Raw genomic sequence first — 22,603 nt, 5'->3', positions numbered from 1 at the left:
ACTTAAAAAATACCTTTTGATTATCTTGATGACAAAAATATATTTTAATGTGCACTACACTTCAAATTTTCTGAATTGTGTTATATTTAGCAATATAAGTTCTTCTAATGATAACACTAATTTCCATGTCATCATTATTTTATCCTAATTAATAGTAAAACATAGAACAAAAAAACCCGTGGATTAATCATGTTCATTTCTCCAAGAATTTGAAATTCACTCTTTGATGAATTTGGTAACATATCTTCAAATGTTTATTCTTTCTTCTGTCAGCCGTAACTGCAACTTTTCCCTCAGTGGTTATAGTCAGCCTTCTAACTAAAATTCAGTGTTTTTGTTGAACTTTTAGCAGCGTATCATAACATGTAAGAAGCAGGCAGATATGGTTGGCAGACAAGGCTTACTTTAAAAGCTGGGTATTCTACTTAACAGCTATGTCAACTTGAATGGGTCAATCATTGTAATTTTTTTAATGTACAAAACCAATTTAATATTTTTGGGTTATTATAATGAATAACTGAGATAAGATATGTAAAGTATCTAACATAAATGTTGGGTCATACTAGATACTTGGTAATATTGTTACTCTGTTCTTACCTTTTCATCAAAATTATCTGTGTATTTGTACATAATATTACCTTATCATGGTTGCATTTTCTGTTGTTACAACCACTCTTTTTTCAATGTCTTTGCTGAATCTTTCTTCTCTTTACATTTTGGTGTATCCCCAGGGTAAACCACTCTTCTTCTTACCCTATGTCCTGTTTCTTGAAGTTCTTGTCTCCTGTCACTTCAAATACATGCTGACAACATCCACATATTTTTCTTTATTTTCTGGAGTACCAGAGTTGTATTTAATGTATCTGATAGTTTTATGTACTGGGAATAGTGCTGTGAACTGAATTGTGTTCCCACAAAAATTATATGTTGAATTCCAAACTTCCAGTGTTAGTGTATTTGGAGATGAGGCCTTGGGAGATAATTAGGTTTAGATGAGGTCCAAGATAAGGTTAACTGCCCTTACTAGAGAACAATCTCTCTCTCTCTCTCACTCTCTTGCTCTATTTGTCTCTTTCTCTCTCTCTCTCCTTTCTCTGTCTTCCCCTCCTCTCTTCTCTCTCTGTCCTCTCTCCTCTCTCTCCCCTCTATCTCTCCTCTTCCCCTTCCCTCTTCCCTCCCCCACCCCACCCCAGGCTCCCTGAATCATGTGTATACATAGTGAGAGCACAAGTCTGCCATCTGTAAGGCAGGAAGAGAGTTCTCATGAGAACCTGACAATGTTAACACCTTGAACTTGAACTTCTAGCCTCCACAAATGTGAGAAAATAAGTCTATGGTATTTTACATAGCAGTCTTGAGACAACTAAAACAGAAACCTCGTAACCAAGCTAGATAAGTGCAGTGATTCCTTTTAAGATGTGTCTCATTTCCTTTGTCAGTCTAGTACTCTACTCTTATCCTTCACACTGACTGTCACAAGATTTATCTTTCTTTATGTAAATATGATCATTTCTCACTTCTCAAAATCCTATAGTGACCCAAAAGAAATGAAAACATATTCACACAGTCATACAAGAAGGAAAGCTTTATTCATAAGGACCCAAAGTCAAAACACTGATGTCCACCAACAGATGAATGGATAAATAAAATGTGTATCTTATCTACACAATAGATGAAAACGAATGAACTATGAATGCACCTACAACATGGATGAATCTCAAAGTTGAGTGAGAGAGCACAAAAACAAAAGAATACAAATTGCTTAATAGCATTTATATGATATCAAGAGAAATGAAAACTAATTTATAATGGCATCCAGAAGATTAGTAGCTGCCTGAAACTAAGAGCAAAGGAACATAAGGAATCTTCTTTCCTGCCTCCTTTCTTTTATTCCTTCCTCCCTTCCTTCTTCCTTTCCATCCTTCCTCTCCTTCTTGGTGTTGAACCCAGAGATTCACTTCACATACACTGTACAACAGAGGCATGCATTCACCTCCACAAGGAATTTTGGTAGTAATCAGAATGATCTGTAATTTGATTTTGGTGCCAATATTACTGGTGTATGCATTTTTCAGACCCCACTGAATTACGTGCTTTATGTGAATGTAGTTTATCATACCTCATTATGAGATGATAGTACAGATCCTATAGCATTGTGCTCTCAGTTGCCTCCAGGATGCTGGCCATATGCCCAAGCTATCTTATACCAACTTTTCCTTTTATTTAGTGATGTGTGCCTTTGGCTCCAGCTACGCTACACTGCTGACCATCCTCTTATATTCAGAGGTCATTATGCTGTTGCCTGGGCTCATATTCTTCACTCTGGATTGCTCCCTACAGTCTTTCTTTTCTTTCTCAACACAGTAATCAAGTAGGTCTTTGAAGGTTGACCCCACAGTCAACTCCTCTGTGAAATTTTCCTCAGGTTTTTGCTTTCTTGTTAGTTTCTTTAAAATTTTTAGAGCCTAACCTCAATAGTAGAAGTAATCTTATGTATAAAAGTGGTTCATAGCATGGATATAGAAAAATGTTTGTATGCTTTATTATTATTGGAACAGTTAAAGAATGGTGATACAGAAATCACTGTTTTTGTTGGAGGAGTTTATATGGCTGATTAAGTTTTAAGTTTGCAATATAACTTTGTGGAACACTGGTAGCCCTCTAAGCTGTAGCATACCAAAAATTATCAGTGTTCCTACAACAGACTAATACACTCGAACTGGTAATGGATAAAGCACAGTGCAAACAATCTGTTACTTAGATCATTGGTGTTAAGCAAATGAGAATGCTCGTATTGGTAAACTACCATAACCCTTTTGGGATAGAAAGGAACAAGGCAACCCAAATTATGTCTGGGTGTTTAATGAAAATAGAATTAGATCATGAAAGGTTTGTTTCAGTGTGGCCAAACATCTGGATCCCAGAGTCTATATCATCTGTTTTCTGTAGCACACTCGCTTTCATTTCAGCTATGGTATTTGTTTAGCTACATCTGTATAGTGCATGAGGGTGATGTCTTTCAGTCTAGTAGCCATTCCCCTTTTCTTCTGCTGACCCATCCATTCCTGTCATTTTGCCTGTTTTTAAGTGACTATTTGCCCAAATGATTGTGGTTGTGGATTAGAGATTAAGTCTAGCTATGTCTTTTCAATAAAGAAGATTGACTATGTGATCTTTATCTTTTAAGGATCTGTTTTGCCTTTCTTCTGAGATTGTAGTAGGCTCAAAATGATTAGATTCACTATCCCTAGAATTTTAGGGCTCAGTATGTTGGAAAAGTTTCTTGCAAGTAGGCTACAGAGTTGAGTATCAAGGGGGTTAGTAGGATACCCCCCTTGTGATAAGGAGCAGTAGAATGAAGGCTTTTTTTTCCTGAAATGAAAGGGTTAGGCTTCTGTCCACTAGTAGTAGTAGCAGTAAGTAGTAATGAGAGTAGTTATGGAAATAGTAGAATAATAAAGAAGGTTCTGACAATAAAAGAAGAAAATATTTACTGAGTGCTTAGTAGATGCTAGATACTGTGTTTCTACCCAGATCACTTTAATCTTCACTTTAACTCCATTAACCCTAGAAATCAGAGATTATTACTGCCCTTCCTTTACAGATGAGGAAACTAAGAGAAATTCAGCAATTTATTCAAAAGCACAGAGTTGGTAGATGATAGGCTACCTTTCTACTGAGCAGTAGTAATTAAGATTGTTGAAAAAAACAGCTAATGTTTATAGAGTTCAGCTAGATATAATTCTAGGGCTGATTAACTAGGTGTTATCAAATAAAAATAAAAGTGATTGAAGTGAAGAGAATTCCAGTGAGGGCATGTATACTAAGAAGAAATGAGTTCATTATTTTAGGGTTGTAGTGAGCATTAAGTGAGAATAATAGTGTGTTAGTGCATAGTAATAGATAATAAACCTCATTATTATTTTAACAATGGATTGATAGTTTAGATTAAAAATACCAGTGGCTCTTGTCTTTGTCTTGACTTGGAGAGAAATACACATACATCCATATGCATCCCTATAGATGTTCAGTACTTCATATTCAGTAAAGAACTTCAGATAAATGAATGTATGATACATGTATACAGTTAAAATGCCAATCTTTTGATAACTCCATTATATTGTCTGTGATATATTTGCGCTTAGTTAGGAGCACTTTGCCTTGACTTCTATGACTACAGTGATTTTTATGAAAAGAAAATAGCTAGGAAGGTTAGACAAAGGATGTAAGCAAGTATTGTTACAAAGTTGCTGAAATAGGAAAATAAAGGAAATAGATCTTTTCCTGAAACCTTATCTGATAGAAATAATCATTTTGTTTGGGGGCTTTTGGGGCAGATATTTCTCTATCATTTTGGAGGGTAGAGTTAATTGACTTTATCTCCAAAGGCATCAGGAATTCCCATTGTCCATTTTCGTTTATTTATTGTGACATCCTTTTAGGACATACAGGTTTATTTCGGTATGTGTGTCTGGAAATAAGACTTTTTTTCAGTGCTTGGTAAGACTAAAGTGTGAATAACAAAGGCATCTCTCTGAAGTGGTTTCTCCCATATGTCCCTATGCTAGATGGATTTTCTTTTACATCTACTCATTCAGTTTGTTATTAGTAATTACCCCCTAGTCACTTTCTTCATCTCTGTTTTATAGACAGCAGTCCCTGGAGTATGCCCATATTACAAATGATTCTTCCCTAAGTGTGTTACCTTATACTTCTTTACATTAAATCTCATCTTAGACCTGTCCTTCCAAATCCCCAAGTTGTCCATATCCATTCATGTACTTGATTGATCTTCTTTTGTTTTTAATCCATCCTCACTTTGTGCATTCTGCAAAAGTGATCATACTTGAGTTTACATTCTCTTCAGCTCATTAATGAGTATGCTGGACAGAAGAGTCCTTGTTCCTGTGGGATGTTCTCGCTTGTAACTGTATTGACAGTAATTCCTCAGTTCCTTCCCAGGATAGAATTCTTTATCCACTGTGCTGTCCAGGCAATGCCTCTTCCATCTCTGTATTCTGGATGCTCCAATGGCAGTCATCTGTTTCAAAGATACAGATTAAAAAACAATGTTTTGCCTTACCTGTTTTTGCTATTGCTTAATTAAAAAATACTCAATCTAGGGAAATATGGTCCTGAAATGGAAATTTCCATTGAACTCCACTGTCTTTAAGTATATAAGAGTAAATTTGGAAATGCCTCCTAAGTCTTTGTTTTCTCCATGGAAAGGGGTCTCAAGTTATTTAATCTTCAAGTAAAAGAATACTTTTTTCTACAATTAAGGGGATGATTGAAATATACGTATAGAAATTTTTCTGAATGTGGGTTGTGTTTTTAGGAATTACTTGGCTTCAAATGTGGTTTCTTAGATGAGATACAGTTCATTTGTGAGCTTGATGCAGACCCCTGTGTTTTATTTTTAAGTGGTGTATTTCCTTTGTTTACAGGAAAAAGAAGACATAGAAGGGATATCAGTGGGTGCCATACTTTCTGATTATCAACGTGATCGAGTAGAAAATGTGTAAGAAAACATTAATTTGCCCTGGATTTTTAAAGTATGCAAATAAGAAGTTAGGAGTTTAGCTCAGTGGTAGAATATGTGCATGGCCCTGGGTTCAGTCCCTCATACCCCCAAAAAAAGTGAGTGACAAGTAAGTAATTGTTCCCGAATTGTAAGAAGATGCGCTGTGCATGCCCGGTGAGTCTAAGTGTACATATTTGCCTAACAGATGCCATAGTTTTACTTTTTTCTGTCCTTATGTCACACACAAGAAAACTTTTAAGTTACTGTAAGGAAAAATTTTATACAAAGATTTTTTTCTTTGTGTGGTGCTGGTAATCAAACCCAGGGCCTAACATGCTAAGCAAACACTCCACTAATCCTCATCCCCACAACAAAGATTTTAAAAATGGTAAATACTATCCTCAGTTTTTCCTACTTTGATTTCTATACCCTTTTAATCTCTTTTAATTCATGGTCATTAACTCATACAAGTCAGGAGCAAATAAAAAGAAATACAATAATATTTTAAAGAGAAATGCTTGTTAAAGAATCTTTTCCTCTTTAGTCCATAGCATTCAGTGCTTAGTCAAAAACCACTTTAAACTTTTTGTTAAGCCATCCTACTTTCAGTAAGTTTTTAGATTGCTGCTCTCTGAAGGGAAGTATCACTAATAAAACACTTTAGTCTGTGTGTTCCATTGATCTACTCAAAATTACAAGATTGAGTGATAGTACTGATTATTTAATGTTGGGTTGACAAAATACAACTTAAATGAACTTGTTTTCCAGTTTTAATTTATTTGCATGAACAAAATATTATACAGAAACTTTATGCATAAGTGTATCAGCAAAAGAGAAAATGTGGACTCAGGTGCTTGTCTTGAGTAAAACTTAACCTCGGAACAAATCATTTTGTTATTCAGAAGGGATCAATGGAAGTACGATAAGGCTTAAAACTTATCTTAAGACTATGCAATAGTTTTACATTTTTGACAAAAACATTCATATTGACTGTCTCACTAAAAGTATGCATACTAATGGACTTTTTAATTTCTTCCTAATTCTACAGTGGATTTAAGGCATTTACAAAAAAAGAATACAGAATATTAAAAGTAAATGAAGGGAAAACACAGTAAAGCATAGTTAAGTGAAGGGAAATATGATGATCTCACATTTTAGGTGTATATCAAAAATCTGGGCAACGAAAGGTAGAGGTGAAAGAGGAGGTTGAGCATCTTCAAGCATTTTGAGAATATTTTTCTGATATTTTATATCTATAAAACATAGATATATCTATATTTGAGAACTGACTTAGAGATAGAGCTGGATTGTATATCCCTTAAACCATGAGTTAGAAGTAATATTATTTATTACTTATTATTCAGTCTTAGGACATATTCTCTGATCATTAGTTTACAAATTGATGTTTATTACTAAGTTCAAACACACATGGTTTAATGATCAGCCAAACTGGAAATGAGGCTGACATCTACTTATGAAAGTTAAAAAGCCAAATGAAAATGTGCTCTTGATTAGGAGGCACACACACACACACACACACACACACACAAGTGGTCATGTCACACCCATAGTAAGAAGGCAAAACTATCAAAGCAATCTCAGGTACACTTCAATACGTGCAATATGATGACTGGACTATATATTGAAGCATACCTGCAATACTTTCATCATTGCAATTTGTAATGTGTCAGTGAGAATCTGCTGCTTTGTACTTTCAATTTATTTATTGCCAGTGTTGCATCATTGTATTTTCAAAATATAAAGTGTTACATAATATCTCACAAGCTCAAATTCAACAGTGATTTACAAGAGAACTTTGAGTCATGATATTTTGACCTGCTGAAGAAGTTAAATAGGTTAAGAAGTTTGACCTAAGTTTAAAAACAGTAAAAAAAATTTTTTTTAAACAGTATCCAAGAATTTTATAATAAAGACTGAAAGTCTTTTTTCATTTATTTTTATCTTAACTAAAAAAGGTAGAGAGCCTAGTTTGATTAGTAGGCATTAAAACACTGGTGAGAGGCCAGCAAACATGAGTAACATGAAACTACATGGGTGGCTTAAATTTTATTATTTATGTATTTATTAACTGCCCCACCATTGCTTCAGATGTTCTGAGACATTTTAAAGAAGAGAATCACCCAAAAGTCTCTGCAGGAAGGTTTGTATTTTCTTTGTGTATGTATATGAAAAATATGAAATTTTCATGCTATTTATGAGTAAATGTCCAAAATGTATGATATGTTAATAACTATTTGAGCCAGGCATGGTGGCTCACATCTGTAATCCCAGCTACTTGAAGAAGCAGAGATTGGGAGCATCACAGTTTGAGTCCAAACCAGGCAAAAGTTAGCAAGACCCCATCTTATTCAGTAAGCTGGGCACGGTGGTGTCCACCTGTTATCTCCGCCACACAAGAGGCATAAATAAAAAGACTGCAGTCTAGGCTGGCCTGAGCAAAAATGTGAGACCCTCTTTGAAAAATAGCTAAAAAGCAAAAAGGGCTTGGGTCATAGCTCAGTTAATAGTACACCTGCCTAGCAAGAACTGGGCCCTGAGTTTCAAACCCAGTACTGCCAAAAAAAAAAAAAAGTACTGGGATTCTTTGAGAGGAGAGAGAATATAGGATATAGGATGACATTCTTTTTATAGCTGAATAGTATTTTCCATTCCCGTTCATCAGTTTCTGTACTTGGGTTCCTTCCACTCCTTGATTATCATGGACAGTGCCTCAAGGAACATGGGGTGCAGATGTCTCCTCCACACACTGATTTCCACATCCTTAGGATGCATACAAGCACCCCTCGACAAAAGTCAGTAGCACTGCTGCATGCCAGTAGCTAGGTGTCTGAAGAGAAGTCAAATATGCAATCCCAGGTATAATAGTTCCAGAAAACTGTTCTAGGAATAAATTTAAAGATGACACATCCACAATGAAAACTATAAAACAGTGATCGAAGACCCTGTGGGGACTTTAAACTGGAGTGATGGGATGCAGTGGAAAGTTTTGAAGAGGAGGCTCATGACACTGGCTGTATTATAAAGGATGGGTTTTTTGGTTTGTTTGTTTGTTGTTTTTTAAGGCAAGGGTAGAAGCAGGGAAAGAAATTAGGATGCCTACGTGAGAGACATTGTTGGCTTACACCAGTCATGGTACTGGTGAGAAACAATCATTCTGCACTGTGGTGGGTGGAATGTGAACAAGAGTAAATCGGGGCTTCCTTTCCTCCTCTTTTAATCTCCCTAAGAACTTTGAAAGCAAATGCTTCATCTCCTGTTTATGAACTAGGAAACTAAGGCCACAAGTGGTCAGAGGCATCACAGCAAGACTGCAGAATAAGATTCAAGTCTGTATTTGTCTGGACTTTGAAACCATGTTCTTTCTACTGTACCAAAAATGCAATGTTTCCTTACCTGCAGTACAGTGCCTGCAGTATATTAGGTCCTCAAGTAATTACATTTTTATTACTACTGTTTTCTTTTCACTCACAGTCAAATTCTTAAAAAATATTTTGAAGTTAGTAGAGATTACTCATAGTTCATACATATTATAAATTTAAACAATATGTAGTTACTAGGAAAACTTTTATCTTCCTCACTGTATATCCGTCACCATTTTGGTACCCATGGAAGTTTTAAAAATGAAAGTAATCATCCATGAGCTTCTTACAGAGGTTTCTAAACTTAGAGCTGAACTAAAATTCACATTTCTGGTCTGCCTGGAGATACCACTTTTATACGTTTATGGATAGCCCTTGGAAACTGAACGTTTGTTATATCTATAAACTTCACTGTGCAAGACATGATTTTAAAGCATCTTAAATGCTAAAATCTTTGAATGAAGCATTATGTTTAAAATCAGAGTAATTGCTGTGGATCCATATGGAATGTTAAGCTGTCATGTCATTCTTTTTATTTTAAAGGTGTAAAAGGCTTAACCTCCAGCCTTTAGCTTACCTTTGGCAGAGGAACCAGGAAGATTTGCTCCGAGAAATGATAGCATCCAGTGTCCAAGCCATGATCATCAAAGTAGCAGCTTTGGGTATGCATTCTGATTTCCACATAGATGGCCATTACTCTGTTGATGTTCTCAGCTCACTAATACGGACTTTCCATGAAAAGAAAAATGCTTAGGATATAAACGTGAATCACACATTCAGAAACTTGAGTAAGCATCTTGTAAAAAGAAGAGAAGGTTTTCAAATGGGCTTTGTAATACTTGCCAGAGATTAATAGTCAGTTTCTCTTTTTGAATATATAACTGACTCTAAAACTGGTACTGTATTATGGTGCTTTGATTTAAACTCTTAGGGGATTTTTGAACTCAGGTTCATTGGAAACAGGAACTATAAAGGTCTTCGGGGGTTTTATTTGTTTTTAGGAAGCTTGTTGAAATATGTGTTTGGTATAATACATAATATTTTTCTTCTGTTTTTAACATTTTGAACAGTACTAAAATAAAATGATTTGTTTTCTTTGTATCATCAGCAATAAACAGGATGGTGAGTTTGTGGAAGTGGTAAGAAAGCCACGTTTGAGAGAATGTTATTTGGTCAGCATAGATTGCAGGGAGGTAGTCGTCTGGTTCTACCTTGGATATTATACATGATCACATTTAATTTATTGTTTTTAATTTTTTGTAATGTTATTCATTTTTTAATGCATTGGATTTGAACCCAATGCATTTATTTCATGAACATATTACCAAAACTGACCTGTAGCCTCAGGGTTCCCAAAGCGTAAATCATGCATCTCATTCAAGAGTGCTTACTTTAGTGGTCTGTAAAATAACAAGCACAAGCTGTGGAAGACTTCACAGTAAATTCACGTTTTAAACAGCACTCCAAGAAAGGTGGAGAGTGCATAGCTCATCATATTTCTCCTTGGTAAGCACTACATACCTTGCTCGTTCTTAAAGCTGAGGCGTTGTCTTTAGTGGAAGGCCTTGTTTAGAGAACAGGCATCTGATCTCACAGCTGTTCAAATGAGAAAGATCGACATGGTGTTATTTTTTCATTTGTAAGAAAAGCTGCAGAGTGACTGTCAGCTCACAGGGCTCACCGAAGGTGCGTTATGAATCTATACACAGTATACTCTGATGCTTCCTGTTTCTTTCTCTCTACTTTGGATTTTCTAAGGTCGCACAGTTCTGTAATGAAGTTCACATGACACCTTACCAGAAGGTATTATAGCTCCTTTATACTAGATGATGGGCAGGATCAGGACGCAGAGAGACCTGCCTCATTGGAAGGACTGAGCCATAGGATTTGGCATTGCAACTTTGCAGTAGTGTATGACTATACTGTTTATGGCCTTTCATTTCTGAATGTGTTCAGTACAAGGCTAGAAATGGTGTGCTAGCTGTGTTGACCTTTGGGCGAGGTGAAAAATGAACTAATTTGTCTTTGGTGTCTTGGTAACAAAAGCGTACCTCTGATTTTAACATTCACAGCACATCATTTCTGTTAATTGTCTATAGGTATGCAAACATGAAGTTTGTTCTTGAGGACAGTATTAAATAAAGGTTTAGTGAGGGGCACAGTCCCTTGACATACAGATACATAAAGGATGCAATATAGATTTCTAACTCCCCCCTCCCTTTTAAATTGTCTGAAAATTATTTAGGCAAAAAAATAGGATAATAGGACATTTCTGCAGTGAAAGAATGTCCCTGTTTCTACAGAATGGTCTCATCACAAAAAGAGTAAATTCTGTGTTCCTGATAGCCGTGGTGTTTTCCAGGCTCAGTCACCTTGTGAGGTTGTCATGTTAACAGCTTAGTGTTTAAAGATCTTTCTACTGGTATTTAAAGAACTATCTTTTATCAATGAGTTTAAGAAGTCTTGCGTTTCAGAAATGTTTGGCTTTGATTGAATGACTACACCAATCATGGAATTGTATGAAAACATTATATAATCATAAATTTTCAAAGATAAAAGATTCCCTCTGTATGTTTCTCCTGTCACCCTCTCCCTTTCCCAAAGATGCACACAGAAGTGATAATAGAGCATCCTTCAGGATCACTTTTTTTGTGCTTATATGCACATGTAGAAATGCTCTGTTTGAGAGCTAAGTATGATGTTCACACCTGTAATCCCAGCACATGGGAGGTGGAGGCAGGAAGATCATGATTCTAGTCCACTTGGGCTACATAGACAGGAAGGGAGGAAAGGGGAAAGAGGGGAAGGATCTTCTCTTCTGTTCCATTGGTCTTCATGTCTGTTTTATGCCAGTGTCATTCTCTTTTTATTACTGTGTAGTAACAGTTTGAAGTCAGGAATTGTGATACCTGAAAAGCATTGCTCTTTTTGTTCAGGATTGCTTTGGCAATTGGGATTTTTTGTGTTTCCATATCAGCTTTAGGACTGATTCATTGGAATTTTGATGGGGAACTACAGTGAACATATTAGATAGCTTTTGGTAGTATTGCAATTTTCACAATATTGATTCTGCCAGTCCATGAGCATGGGAGATCTTTCCATCCTCTGAAGTCTTTAGTTTGTTTCTTCAGTGATTTATAGTTTTCATTGTAGAGGTCTTTCACTTCCTGTGCTAAATTTATTCCTGAATATTTTAGAGTCTATTGTGAATGGGATTGTTTTCCTGATTCCTTTCTCAGTCTGTCCATTGTTGGTGTAAAGAAAAGCTTCTGATTTTTGCATATTGATTTTATATCCTTCTACTTTGATGAATGTGTTTATGATGTTTTGGTGGAGTTTTAGGGTCTTTTAGGTATAAGATCATATCATCTGCAAATACAGATAATTTGATGTCTTCCTTCCCTATTCAAATCCCTTTTATTTTTTCCAAATGATATTTTGAAATCAATTTCAGAATTATGTAAGAATTATAATAATTTATATCCCATTTGTGCTTCTTCTCTACAATATTTATTAGAAAATTTAGTAATTACTAAAGACCAATAGCCAGCCTGCAATCCATTTTTTCCGATAATTGGAGTACACTCCTCGGAAAGCAAGAAGAACTTGTGCAATCTCTTTATAAACATATTAATTATAGGCCTCAAGGAAAGAACAAAGAAAAAAATCACTTGTGATAATTATCAGAAGGGAATGGTTTTAGCAAGATGTATCTAGTTTCTTTAAAAAAAAAAGGGGAGGGGTTGGCAGTCAGAGAAAAAGCGTGGCACTACTTTACCTATCACTGGAAAATCTTTGCTTCCTGAACGATGTATTTGTTTGCAGAGCAGCTAAATGAATCACTAGGAAAGCCATACAGGTCTAAGGGTTAGCTTAATCAGTTAAGTTATTCTGCTAACATTCACTGTGAAAAAAAGGAGCACTAGAACTCTACTTACTACTAAGGTTTCTACAGTAGGAGAAAGGAATGGAGTGACGAGGAAGAGTACCAGTACAGAATTACGTATCTTTCCTATTTCACAAAACTTCTTTCATTTTGCCTGATGTGGTGGACATAGGCCTGAGTTTAAAGTTAGATGTACCAAACAAGAGAAAGTGCTATCAATGCACAACACAAAAATATCAGTCCCACTGAGTTTGCCAGTATAGATTCTTCTTTCTTTTTCCTGTTTTCACATCAGTAATGTGTAGCCAGTAATATGCCCAGCCTTGTAAACAAGTTTTGAGGGAGGCAGTGGTGTAAACCCTATCTTCACATTTAGGAAACACAAAAGAATCCATGGGATGCCATTGTAAGGGCTTTCAGGAGAATGCCTAGCTTCATCCCCTTTAGGCGCCTAGCTGTGAATGCAAGCCGGGAGTGCTGTGAGTCTCTGCCAGACCTGCAGGATCTGTGAGAGGAAGTGTTAGGAAGGCTGCTATTTTTGCCAGTCCTGTGGGTCTATAATGCATGTACTGAGCTAGAAAGCCTCACTGTACAGAAAAGGGGTGTATAAAAACGCAATGAATGGAAATGAGGGGCTCATAAGAGATGCTGAGGGACTGACAAGTGAATCACAGTTCTGTGGAGGGACGCAATCACCTGACCTCCAAGAGAATGGATATTCCTAGGTATCTCTTACAGATCTGATGCTCACCTCAGCTGATACTAAGAAAAATCTCTGCATCTACCTTCTGTGGAGAGGGGAGATTGGTGATGTACAGGCTCCACCTTAAGCTTCTGTCTGGATAATTCAGAGCAACAAAGTGATGATTCAGCTGTGTTGGAGTAGTTTGCTCAATAGTTCAGTACCACAGTTGCCATTCAGTTCTTGGCTTTATAGGTTATGTTTACTGTTCTGATCATTTTTCTGATGATGCAACTGTTATTAATAACTTTTTAAGCAGAAGGTTTTGGATAGTAGCACTTTTGCACTCTTTGTAAACATAAATCAAAACAATACGTTGTTAAGCATCTGCCTGAGTAGAATGGAAAGCAGATTTCTACTGTCTGCCATGGCTTGATCTCCTTCAAAAACAGAATATGGGAATTGAATGGAATTCACTTAAGGAGTTTAGAAGCCCTCTTTTGAGGGATATGGATTTGGATATGATATTATGAGTAGATATTACTGATAATTCCTCTCTGGAGTGTGATGCATGCAAGCAGAGCTGTATATGCTATAATATACCAAACGATAATCTTTGGCACATACGGGTTTTTTTCTTGTACAAACCATTTTCCTAAATTGCACAAATTTCTCTGACACGCTGTGAGAGTACCCTGTGTTGTGACTTGATCAGTATTGTCCTTTTTGTCTTGGTGTTTAGAGTTTTGATGCTAGTCTTGGGATGTGAATACCACAACAGAAAAAACTGTTCCTGAAAGCTCAGCATAAAGACTTACTCACCAAAACAGACACTAGAGGGAGCTCTCTTTCAGGAGACTGTATCTGGAGGTGGTCCTAGAGGGACAACAAAGTTTTAAAAAATGACCCAACTAGTAGAGTACTCACTTCAGTGAGAGATCACATCAGCCAACGGTGCAAGAAGGGAACTCGTACCCTTACCCAGGGCAGAGTGCTGCGAATGCTAACCCTGTGTAAGCTGAATATCCAGGAGTGCTGGAAGCCAAGGATGCCGACTTAGGGGAACACTACACTTAGCTCCAATTATGACAGTATATTACTGGACAGTGTGGCCTTTATATTTGTTCACCAGTGGCTCAGATGTCATAGATAAAATGTGGATTTCTCTTTCTCAGAAACACAGATCCAAAGTGGACAGGTAGAGGAACAACACTGTGTTGTTCTGGAGGGAACCTTATATAATGATGTCTAGCAGGCAATGACTTAATATAATTATGTTCTCAAGCCAGATGGGATCCAGAATATATTGAACAATAAGCTGATCACTAGGCTAGTTGCTGTGAGTGCATGAGAACCATTGTTTGTGGTGGGGATAAATGGAGAATGGTACTGCAATTCCAGAGTATACCCAGTGTGTCAGGGAGGGCCTTGGAGAGCTGTTCCATGGTCCTGGACCTCTGATTGTTTCTGTTCTTGAAATTGTCATTAAAGGTTGGTCCTGGGTTAGCTGTCTGGTTTGAGTCTGATTTGACAATCAGTGTTTTGGCTTAACTCATTTCTCATTTATTTTACACTCAAGTTACATATGTGGGGTTGTAGAAAAAAGTTTTTGTTTTTTTTTTTTTACAGTTAGGGCTTTTTGAGCAAATTTTATAGAAACATGCTTCCTCGGCTAAAAGACAAGCTTTAGAATTTGATTTATTACTAAATACACAGTGGGTCCTCCAGAAGACCTCTAGTGCTTACACTTCAGAGGTGTGGATGAGACCAGGACCTTGGAGATGACTCTCTTGCTCCTCTGTTGTCAGCTGAAGATACTAACTTTTCTTCACCCCTACCAAAGAATTGTTTGCATTTTTGAAGTGCTGAGGCTCAAGTCCTTCCCTTTACCTTTCCAAAGACACTCTCTCCAGGGGAGAGTGGAAACAGCTGCTTCTTTTTTCCTAAATGAACACACAGATTCATTGCAGGTGTGTGTTGGGGTTCTCCTTACCTATGATATGTGAAATTGCTTGCGAGAGTCCACCTATTCTCATCACTTTACTCCTGGAGTCAGAATGGTAATGTTTACTTACTGTGTGTAAGTCATAATGATAATCTGTTCAGCTCCAGGGAACTCATGTTAGCATTCAGCATACTAATAGATAGAGGTAAAAGTTTAACAATAATTGAGACAGTCTCAGTATAACAGTGGAAATACTGCCGTCCAATGTGACTTCTGAGGACAGTTGAGAATTGTTTTGCTTGTTCTTTGTAACTTTTTTTTTTTTTTTCAATGTTGGGGACTGAATTCAGGCCTTATACCTGATAGGCAAATGCTGTACCACTCAACTACACCCTCAGTCCCTTACCTCCCTTTTTTTGTTTTGTTTCATTTTGTTTTGTTAATACTGGGGTTTGAATGCAGAGCCTCACACTTGCTAGGCAGGTACTCTTCCACCTGAGCCAGGTCTCCAGTCCTACCCCCCATTTTTAAAGTATTTTTTAAAATCTGTATTGTCTGAGCATCTAGCTGTTATGTATTGTATGCGTCTTCCTTTTTAAGTTTTATGGATATACAGTTGACATACTATACAGTCATTTATTAAAGTGGTTTTTTTAGTTTATTCATAGGTTGATAGTCACCATCATCTAAATTTAGAATATTTTTTGTTCCTCCCAAAAGAAATGCCTTACTTACTAGCAATCACTCCCTACTTCCTCCCAACTCCCCTCAGTCCTAAGTACCATGTAGACCTTGTGCTTTTTATATCTTTATGGATTTGTATCTATACATTTCATGGAATTGTATAATTCTTTTGTGACTGGCTTCTTTCCCTTAGAGTAATGTGTTCCAGGCTCATCCATGCCATAGCATACATCATTACTAGATTCTTTTATTCCTGTATGGTATACCACATGCTATTTAGCCATTCATCAGTCTGTGGACACTTGCATTCTTCCATTTTTGGTGATTGTGAATAATGTTCCTATGAACCTTGATATATAAGTTTTCCTTTGGACATCTGTTTTCATTTCTCTGGATATGAACCTAGGAGTACAACTGCTGTATCACATGAAAACTACTTGTTTGACATTTGAAGTACCACCAGACTGACTTGTAAAGTGGTTGTGCGGTTTTAGATGCTCACTAGCAGTGTTTACATGTTCTTGTCGGAACTTGGCATTTTCCATCTTTCTTACTATTGCTAGCCTAGTGTGTGAGTCATATATATATATATATATAAAATAACTCAAATAGATTCATGCCCTCTTTTTTTCTCCTTGTTCTTTTCAAATTTCACTTATTTTCTTGGTGATACTAGGATTTGAACTCATGGTCTTGTACTTGCCAGGCAGGTACTCTACCACTTGAGCAATGCCCTGGCTCTCTTTTCTGATTTCTTGATGCACACATATACATTAAGTTTCACCCTTGTTTTTGTTGTTTTTTGGTTTTGGTGGCACTGGGGTTTGAACTCAGAGCCTCATGCTTGTTAGGTAGATGCTCTTTCTCTTTGGGCTACTCTGCCAGCTCTCACCCTTGTTTTCTAGTGCATTTATTTAAGCTCTAAACTTTGATCACAGTTGTATTTTCATTACCAGTTCAAATATTTTCTGTTTTCATTTAAGTTTTTTCTCTCACTCATGGGTTATTTAGGAATGTGTTAATTTCCAAACATGAGGATTTACTGCCTGTATTTATGAAATTGAATTCACAATCACATTTTGGTCAGATAACATACTCAAAATCATTTTACTTCTTTGAAATGTTGAGTGAATGCTAAAATTGATCAATTCTGGTATAGTGTTTCATGTGCACTGGAAAGCAATGTTTTTGTTGTGTCTTGAAGTAAATTTATGCAAGTGTATAGTATACTTATGAGTTAGATGATGTTGGTTCTCATGCTGTTCAGCTCTTAAATGTCCATACTTACATTTTTTGTTTGTTACATTAGCTATGGAGAGTTAAATTAAAACCTCTACAGTGGTCCTCAGTCTTTTCATTTATCTCAATACTGTCAGTTTTTACTTTCTGTATTTGAAAACTGTGCTATTATTTGCATGCAAATTTATATCATTCTGTGTTTCTCCTGGAGTAGCCACCTTATTGGTATAAAATGCTTTTGCCTTACAATATAACTATGTCTGGTACTAGCCTTCGATTAGTTTTCACATATTTTTGTCACTTCATCCTAACCTTTCAACATTTTTTGTCATAAGCAACATAGAGTTAAGCTTTTCTTTTCTTTGTTTTTTTTTTTCAACTAGTGTATTTGTGTTTATCCTCACCTTACTACTTATCCTTATTATAAAAGGTACTTAATGTTTCTTTTTCTTTTCTTTGTCACCTTCTTTGGATTAAATTATTAACTTCTATTACTACATTTTCCAGATAGCCAATTAAATTTTACTATTTTTTAAAATTCTTTTCTAGTGGTTATTTTAACTCTATTTTCCTCCTGGATTTGTATTGTAGTTGCCTTGCATTTTAATTATACACATACATTTATACTTAAAATAGGCTATTTGTTTTTGCTTGTACAGTATTCATTTATTTATATTTACCTGCATTCTCCCTTTCAGTACCCCCTATTCCTCTTTAAAGTCATTGTTTACCTCTGGGACCATTTGTTTATTCTGCCTAAATAACACACATTATTGGTGGTAGATTCTTTCTTTTTCTCAGCATGTCTTTACTTTTTCCTTCCTTTTGAAAGCCCTTTTCACTAGACTATATAGAATATAATGTTAAATCAACATTGTAACTATATTCTTGCATAGCACAAGACCTTAAAATACCTTGGCTCAACTTCTCTATTGTGATTTGTGTTGTATCTTCTTTAATTTTTTTTTTTGGTTGTTTGAACTCAATGCCTTGAGCTTGCTAGGCAGGCCACTCTACCACTTGAGCCATGTCCCCAGCCTTATTTTCTGTTTCTGTGTTGTTTTGTTTGTTTTGGGACAGGATCTTGCATCCAGGCTGGTTTTGAACTTGTGATTCTCCTGCTTCAGCCTCCCAAGTCCTGGGATTAAGGTGTGCACCACCATGCACAACGGTTCCCTAAGTGAAGTACAGGTTCTTAGTTTTTATTATCTGAAACTTATTATTTCTTTATTGTTTTTTAAAATAGATGGTGTGTTGTCCACAATTTCACTTTAGTAGTTATTTGGGCTCAGTACTAGACATAGTAAAGAAGAGACACATCCGCATACTGTATTACTGATAAGCTGTTCCATGTGTTGATTTCCATTGTGCACGCTGAGAAGTCTGCTGCTAATGTAGTTGTTTCTCCCTTCCTCCTTTCTTCCCCTCCTTCCTTTCTTTTTATAGATGATGTGTCTTTTTTTCTTGTGGATACTGTTAAGATCTTTCCTATGTCTTATGTTTCTTTTTGTAGTTTTAGTTCAGTGTGTGCCAATAGTGTAGTAGGTTTCTTCTTATTTAGCTGATCAGTATACTTTGGTGTTCTGAATCTATAGATTTACACCTTTCATCACTTCTAAAACATTTTTGTCCGATATTTCATTGACATTTGTGCTTGAAGTTTCTTGGGGGACATGTACAGTAGCCTGTGCTTCTAGACTAGTTTGCCTGTACTCTACAACTGACTTCCCTGGTATTTCTTTAGAATGGCGTGTGTATTCAACAGCATGTCCCCTGACTGGTGTGAACCCAGATGTTCTCCACCCTTGGGTAAGCTCTAGAAATTATTTAGCTCCCTAGAAAGTCTTCTGCCCTCAACCAGTATTGTTTATTGGGTGTGGTATCATTTTTACTTCAAACACAGGCCGATTGTTCTTTAACCAACAACTTAAGATATCCCAATCAGATTTTTTGGGGACTCCTTGTTTCTGTAACTCTGTTGTCACTATTATTGTGTTTCAGAAATTGTAGGCACCCCAGCTTCCCCACACTCAACTTCCATAGTTCCTCAGCTCAGAAAGATGAATGGACTCAGTTCAGATTCATTTTTTATACACTGCAGTCTGAAAATGGCCCCCAGACAGAAGCCAAATTTGATGCCAGCACTCTTCTCATCCCTTTCTCTTCTCTAAGGAGTCGCACTTCTGCCACCTATATTTCTTGTTATAAACCCATTATTTGATATAAGTAGTCTAGTTTTCTAGTTTTTTATAGAAGTTTCCTAAATGTTATTCCTTCATGGGCATAAATGGAAAGACTACCTATTTTCTTGTTTATTTAAAAAAATTCTTGAGAACATTCTTTACATAATCCATTTTTAATCGGGGCATTTTAACACCTGAAATCCTAAGTGGTCTAACTTTGTTTTTGTGGGGGGGTGGTACACACTTGGGTGATAGCTCTTTTCTAGTGCCTTACTCCTTAATTTGGGTGAGTTTTGTGGTATTAGGTAATGAAGTACACTGTGTCTCAGTCTTCTGGCCAGGATTTCTGTGTATGTGGGTCTCTTTATATAAATAAATCTCTTTATAATGGGAGGAGTCAGATGCCGCTGACTTCATACAACTTCCCCTTTGAATCTCAGTGTAGTTTCCAGGAGGACTCCTGATTCTAATGGTGATATTAAGTCTTCCCTAAGGCAGTTTTGGTTTTCATGTTTGCTTTGTCACTCTTTTCAAATATGTATATTTGGTGATAATTGGGGTTAAACTGAGGACCTCACACTTGCTATGCAGGTGCTCTACCACTTAAACCACTCCACTGCCCAATATTGTTTTTAACTGACCTTGAAATATTTAGCTTGAAAGACACAGGAAATACGCTCATAGTTGACATTGATGTTGGCTTACACAAATGATGTACATGAATTTTTCTAAAACGAAATGTTTGTATCAAACAGTTAAAAGCATGATTATAATGGTTCTTGCACCAAGTTGAATTTTATTAGGGTCCTAAAGAGCAAATGCTACAAATGCTTTTAGATAGGAAATAAATTGGGAATCACTAATTTTATTTCATTTTGGTTTTTGTCTACAGGATAAAGGAATAATCTTACCAGAATGTATTTCTCACTTTCTTTGGGTACAATAATTAGATTAAGGAAATTTAGTGGAGACTGAGTGTTCCCATTCAGCTGTGCTGCAGTAATTGCATTTTTTAAGTATAAAGATTGTTGTATACATGAAGTGGCAAAAAAGTTAGTAGGTTACCTATTTATCTCTTAGGTAAATAACTGCTGCAGGTGCTTTATAACCAAGCATTAATGGATGTATTACCAAGCAATACAGTACAGCCAGAAGTGAATGCTGCTGGTAGTAGACAATTACTAAGATCTGTGTATTGCATTCATTAACATCACTGTGACTTCAAACTACTTCTGTCCTTTGTCCTTTTCATTCAGTTTTCTTTCACTGCAAAAGTTCTGTGTTCTTAAACAACATATTTGAGCTGGTAAGCATCGTGTTTTTAGTACTTTCATTTTTAATTTGTTTACAATTAACAAGATTAACTTGCTTCAGGATTCAGCTCCACATTAAAAAATTAATCTGCCTGGTTTTTGTTGTTGTTTATTCCCCCACCGCATAGATCCTAGGCTTAGCTCTTTTCTCCACATTCTCTGGCTTCAAGTTGTTGTTTTGATTTTGCAATTCTCATTAAAAATACACCAATAAAGTAGTTAAGATAAAAAGCACTACCAACGTATTATTCTTATTAGGGGTAAGGGTTTTTTTTTTTTTATTACAGAAATTCTTTCAAACTGAGTTCTGTTGGTAATTAAAATGTGATTAATTTTCTTACGGTTTTTCAAAGACATGTCTTTTGTGTACTCAGGCACTGTGTGCCTATAAGACACTGTATGTGAGGAGTGTAAACAGACGACTTCACTCATTTACTGGAGCAGTGCACCTGATGCAAGGTTGATGGTAGGTCATTGTCAACACGTGGGAAGGCCCCTATTGACATATGGCGTAAGTATTTCTTTACACAGCTCTTCCCATTGTTGTAAAGTATTATCTCATTAAACACTCAAATGGCATGCTGATTAAATTTGCTGATAACACAGAGGTTGTTGGCATTACTAATACTTCTAATAATAGAATCAAAATTCTGGTTCATATTAAGTAGCTACATCTGACCAAGTAAAATGTAAAAGGGCTGTGAGGGGGTATTACATGTATATCAACAGCACTTGAGAAAAAAGTCTTAGGGCTTACATGTGTCAGTGGTATTTTGTTACCACCAAAGCAGTAAGCATATCTTGGATTAACGAGTTACTACAGAATATTGTGTTCTCTTATAGGCATTTCCATTTGAGAAGATTATAGCTATACTAATTTAAGAAAAAGGCAATGTAATAATTGGATTTCAAGTCCATGTGAAAAATATTCATAGAACAAAAACCTGAACATAAACATGACAGCATACTGGCAACATATATCTGCAGAAAGTGTTAATATGGAAACATTGAATTTTTAATTTTTTTCCATATTTCTTACCATGAGGAAAAATTGCTTCTTCATAGACAGGGAAAGGAAAGTAACAGAAATAACTATGTTCCAGTGAGTTGAGGTGACCAGAACGATGAAAGGACAAGGTGGTGCCCTACCAGAGCCATTTAAATGCTATATATTTAGCCTGAGGTGAAGGTAGTAAATTACTGGGCCAAGCAGAATGTGATTTTTTTTTTATAGCAACATGCAGCGTTTGAAAGGCAGCTAATACTGTCTGTGGCTTCTGAAGAGTTTGTAACAGAAAGAGGTTCACAGTGAAACAGGTCCTGGTTTGGTATGAGAACTTTGTACCTTTGGGTCTCTCCATAATTGCCAAGGGAGGATGCTATGAATTTCTTGAAGCTTCTACTGCATGGCGCTTGTGCCTTGCCTAAACAACACTGCTCCCTTTTGATGGGACAGAAGTAATCAGAGGTTGTAGAATTGAACTGTCTACATACTAAGTTTGCCTTTTGGAGAGAAATCCCATCCTTTCCCAATGGTCTCTGGCTCCAGTCTTTAAGGATGAAGGCCTGCTGCCATTGATTATTTCAGGACGACACTGGTTATGAAGGCAGTGCCATAGAAGAATTTTTAAAAATATTTGACCAAGGGCAAATATAGACTATTCAGTAAGCATCGTGTTCAAAAGTGACCACACTGAAGGAGACAGCCTCATTCAGTACATAAAGATCAGTCTCATTGCACTAATACTTGTTAGTTCTCATTAGAAA

At 36.3% G+C, this 22,603-nt stretch overlaps 1 protein-coding gene across 9 annotated transcripts in view; it reads left to right on the top strand.

The window, feature by feature from the left end:
- Positions 1 to 22,603, top strand: part of Dph6 (diphthamine biosynthesis 6) — a 178,705-nt gene that overhangs the window by 70,981 nt on the left and 85,121 nt on the right. For all 9 annotated transcript variants that reach the window (XM_074065605.1, XM_074065604.1, XM_074065608.1 and 6 more), the window contains 2 exons: positions 5,448 to 5,521; positions 9,448 to 9,566. In XM_074065605.1, the coding sequence (XP_073921706.1) occupies positions 5,448 to 5,521; positions 9,448 to 9,566 (193 nt within the window). The remainder of the gene's footprint in view (positions 1 to 5,447; positions 5,522 to 9,447; positions 9,567 to 22,603) is intronic.

The sequence above is a fragment of the Castor canadensis genome, chromosome 2, assembly GCF_047511655.1.
Source record: "Castor canadensis chromosome 2, mCasCan1.hap1v2, whole genome shotgun sequence".
In the NCBI taxonomy this organism is placed as follows: Eukaryota; Metazoa; Chordata; class Mammalia; order Rodentia; family Castoridae; genus Castor; species Castor canadensis.
Note: the sequence above shows the minus strand (reverse complement) of the source record. Positions and strands in the feature narration are given on the sequence as shown.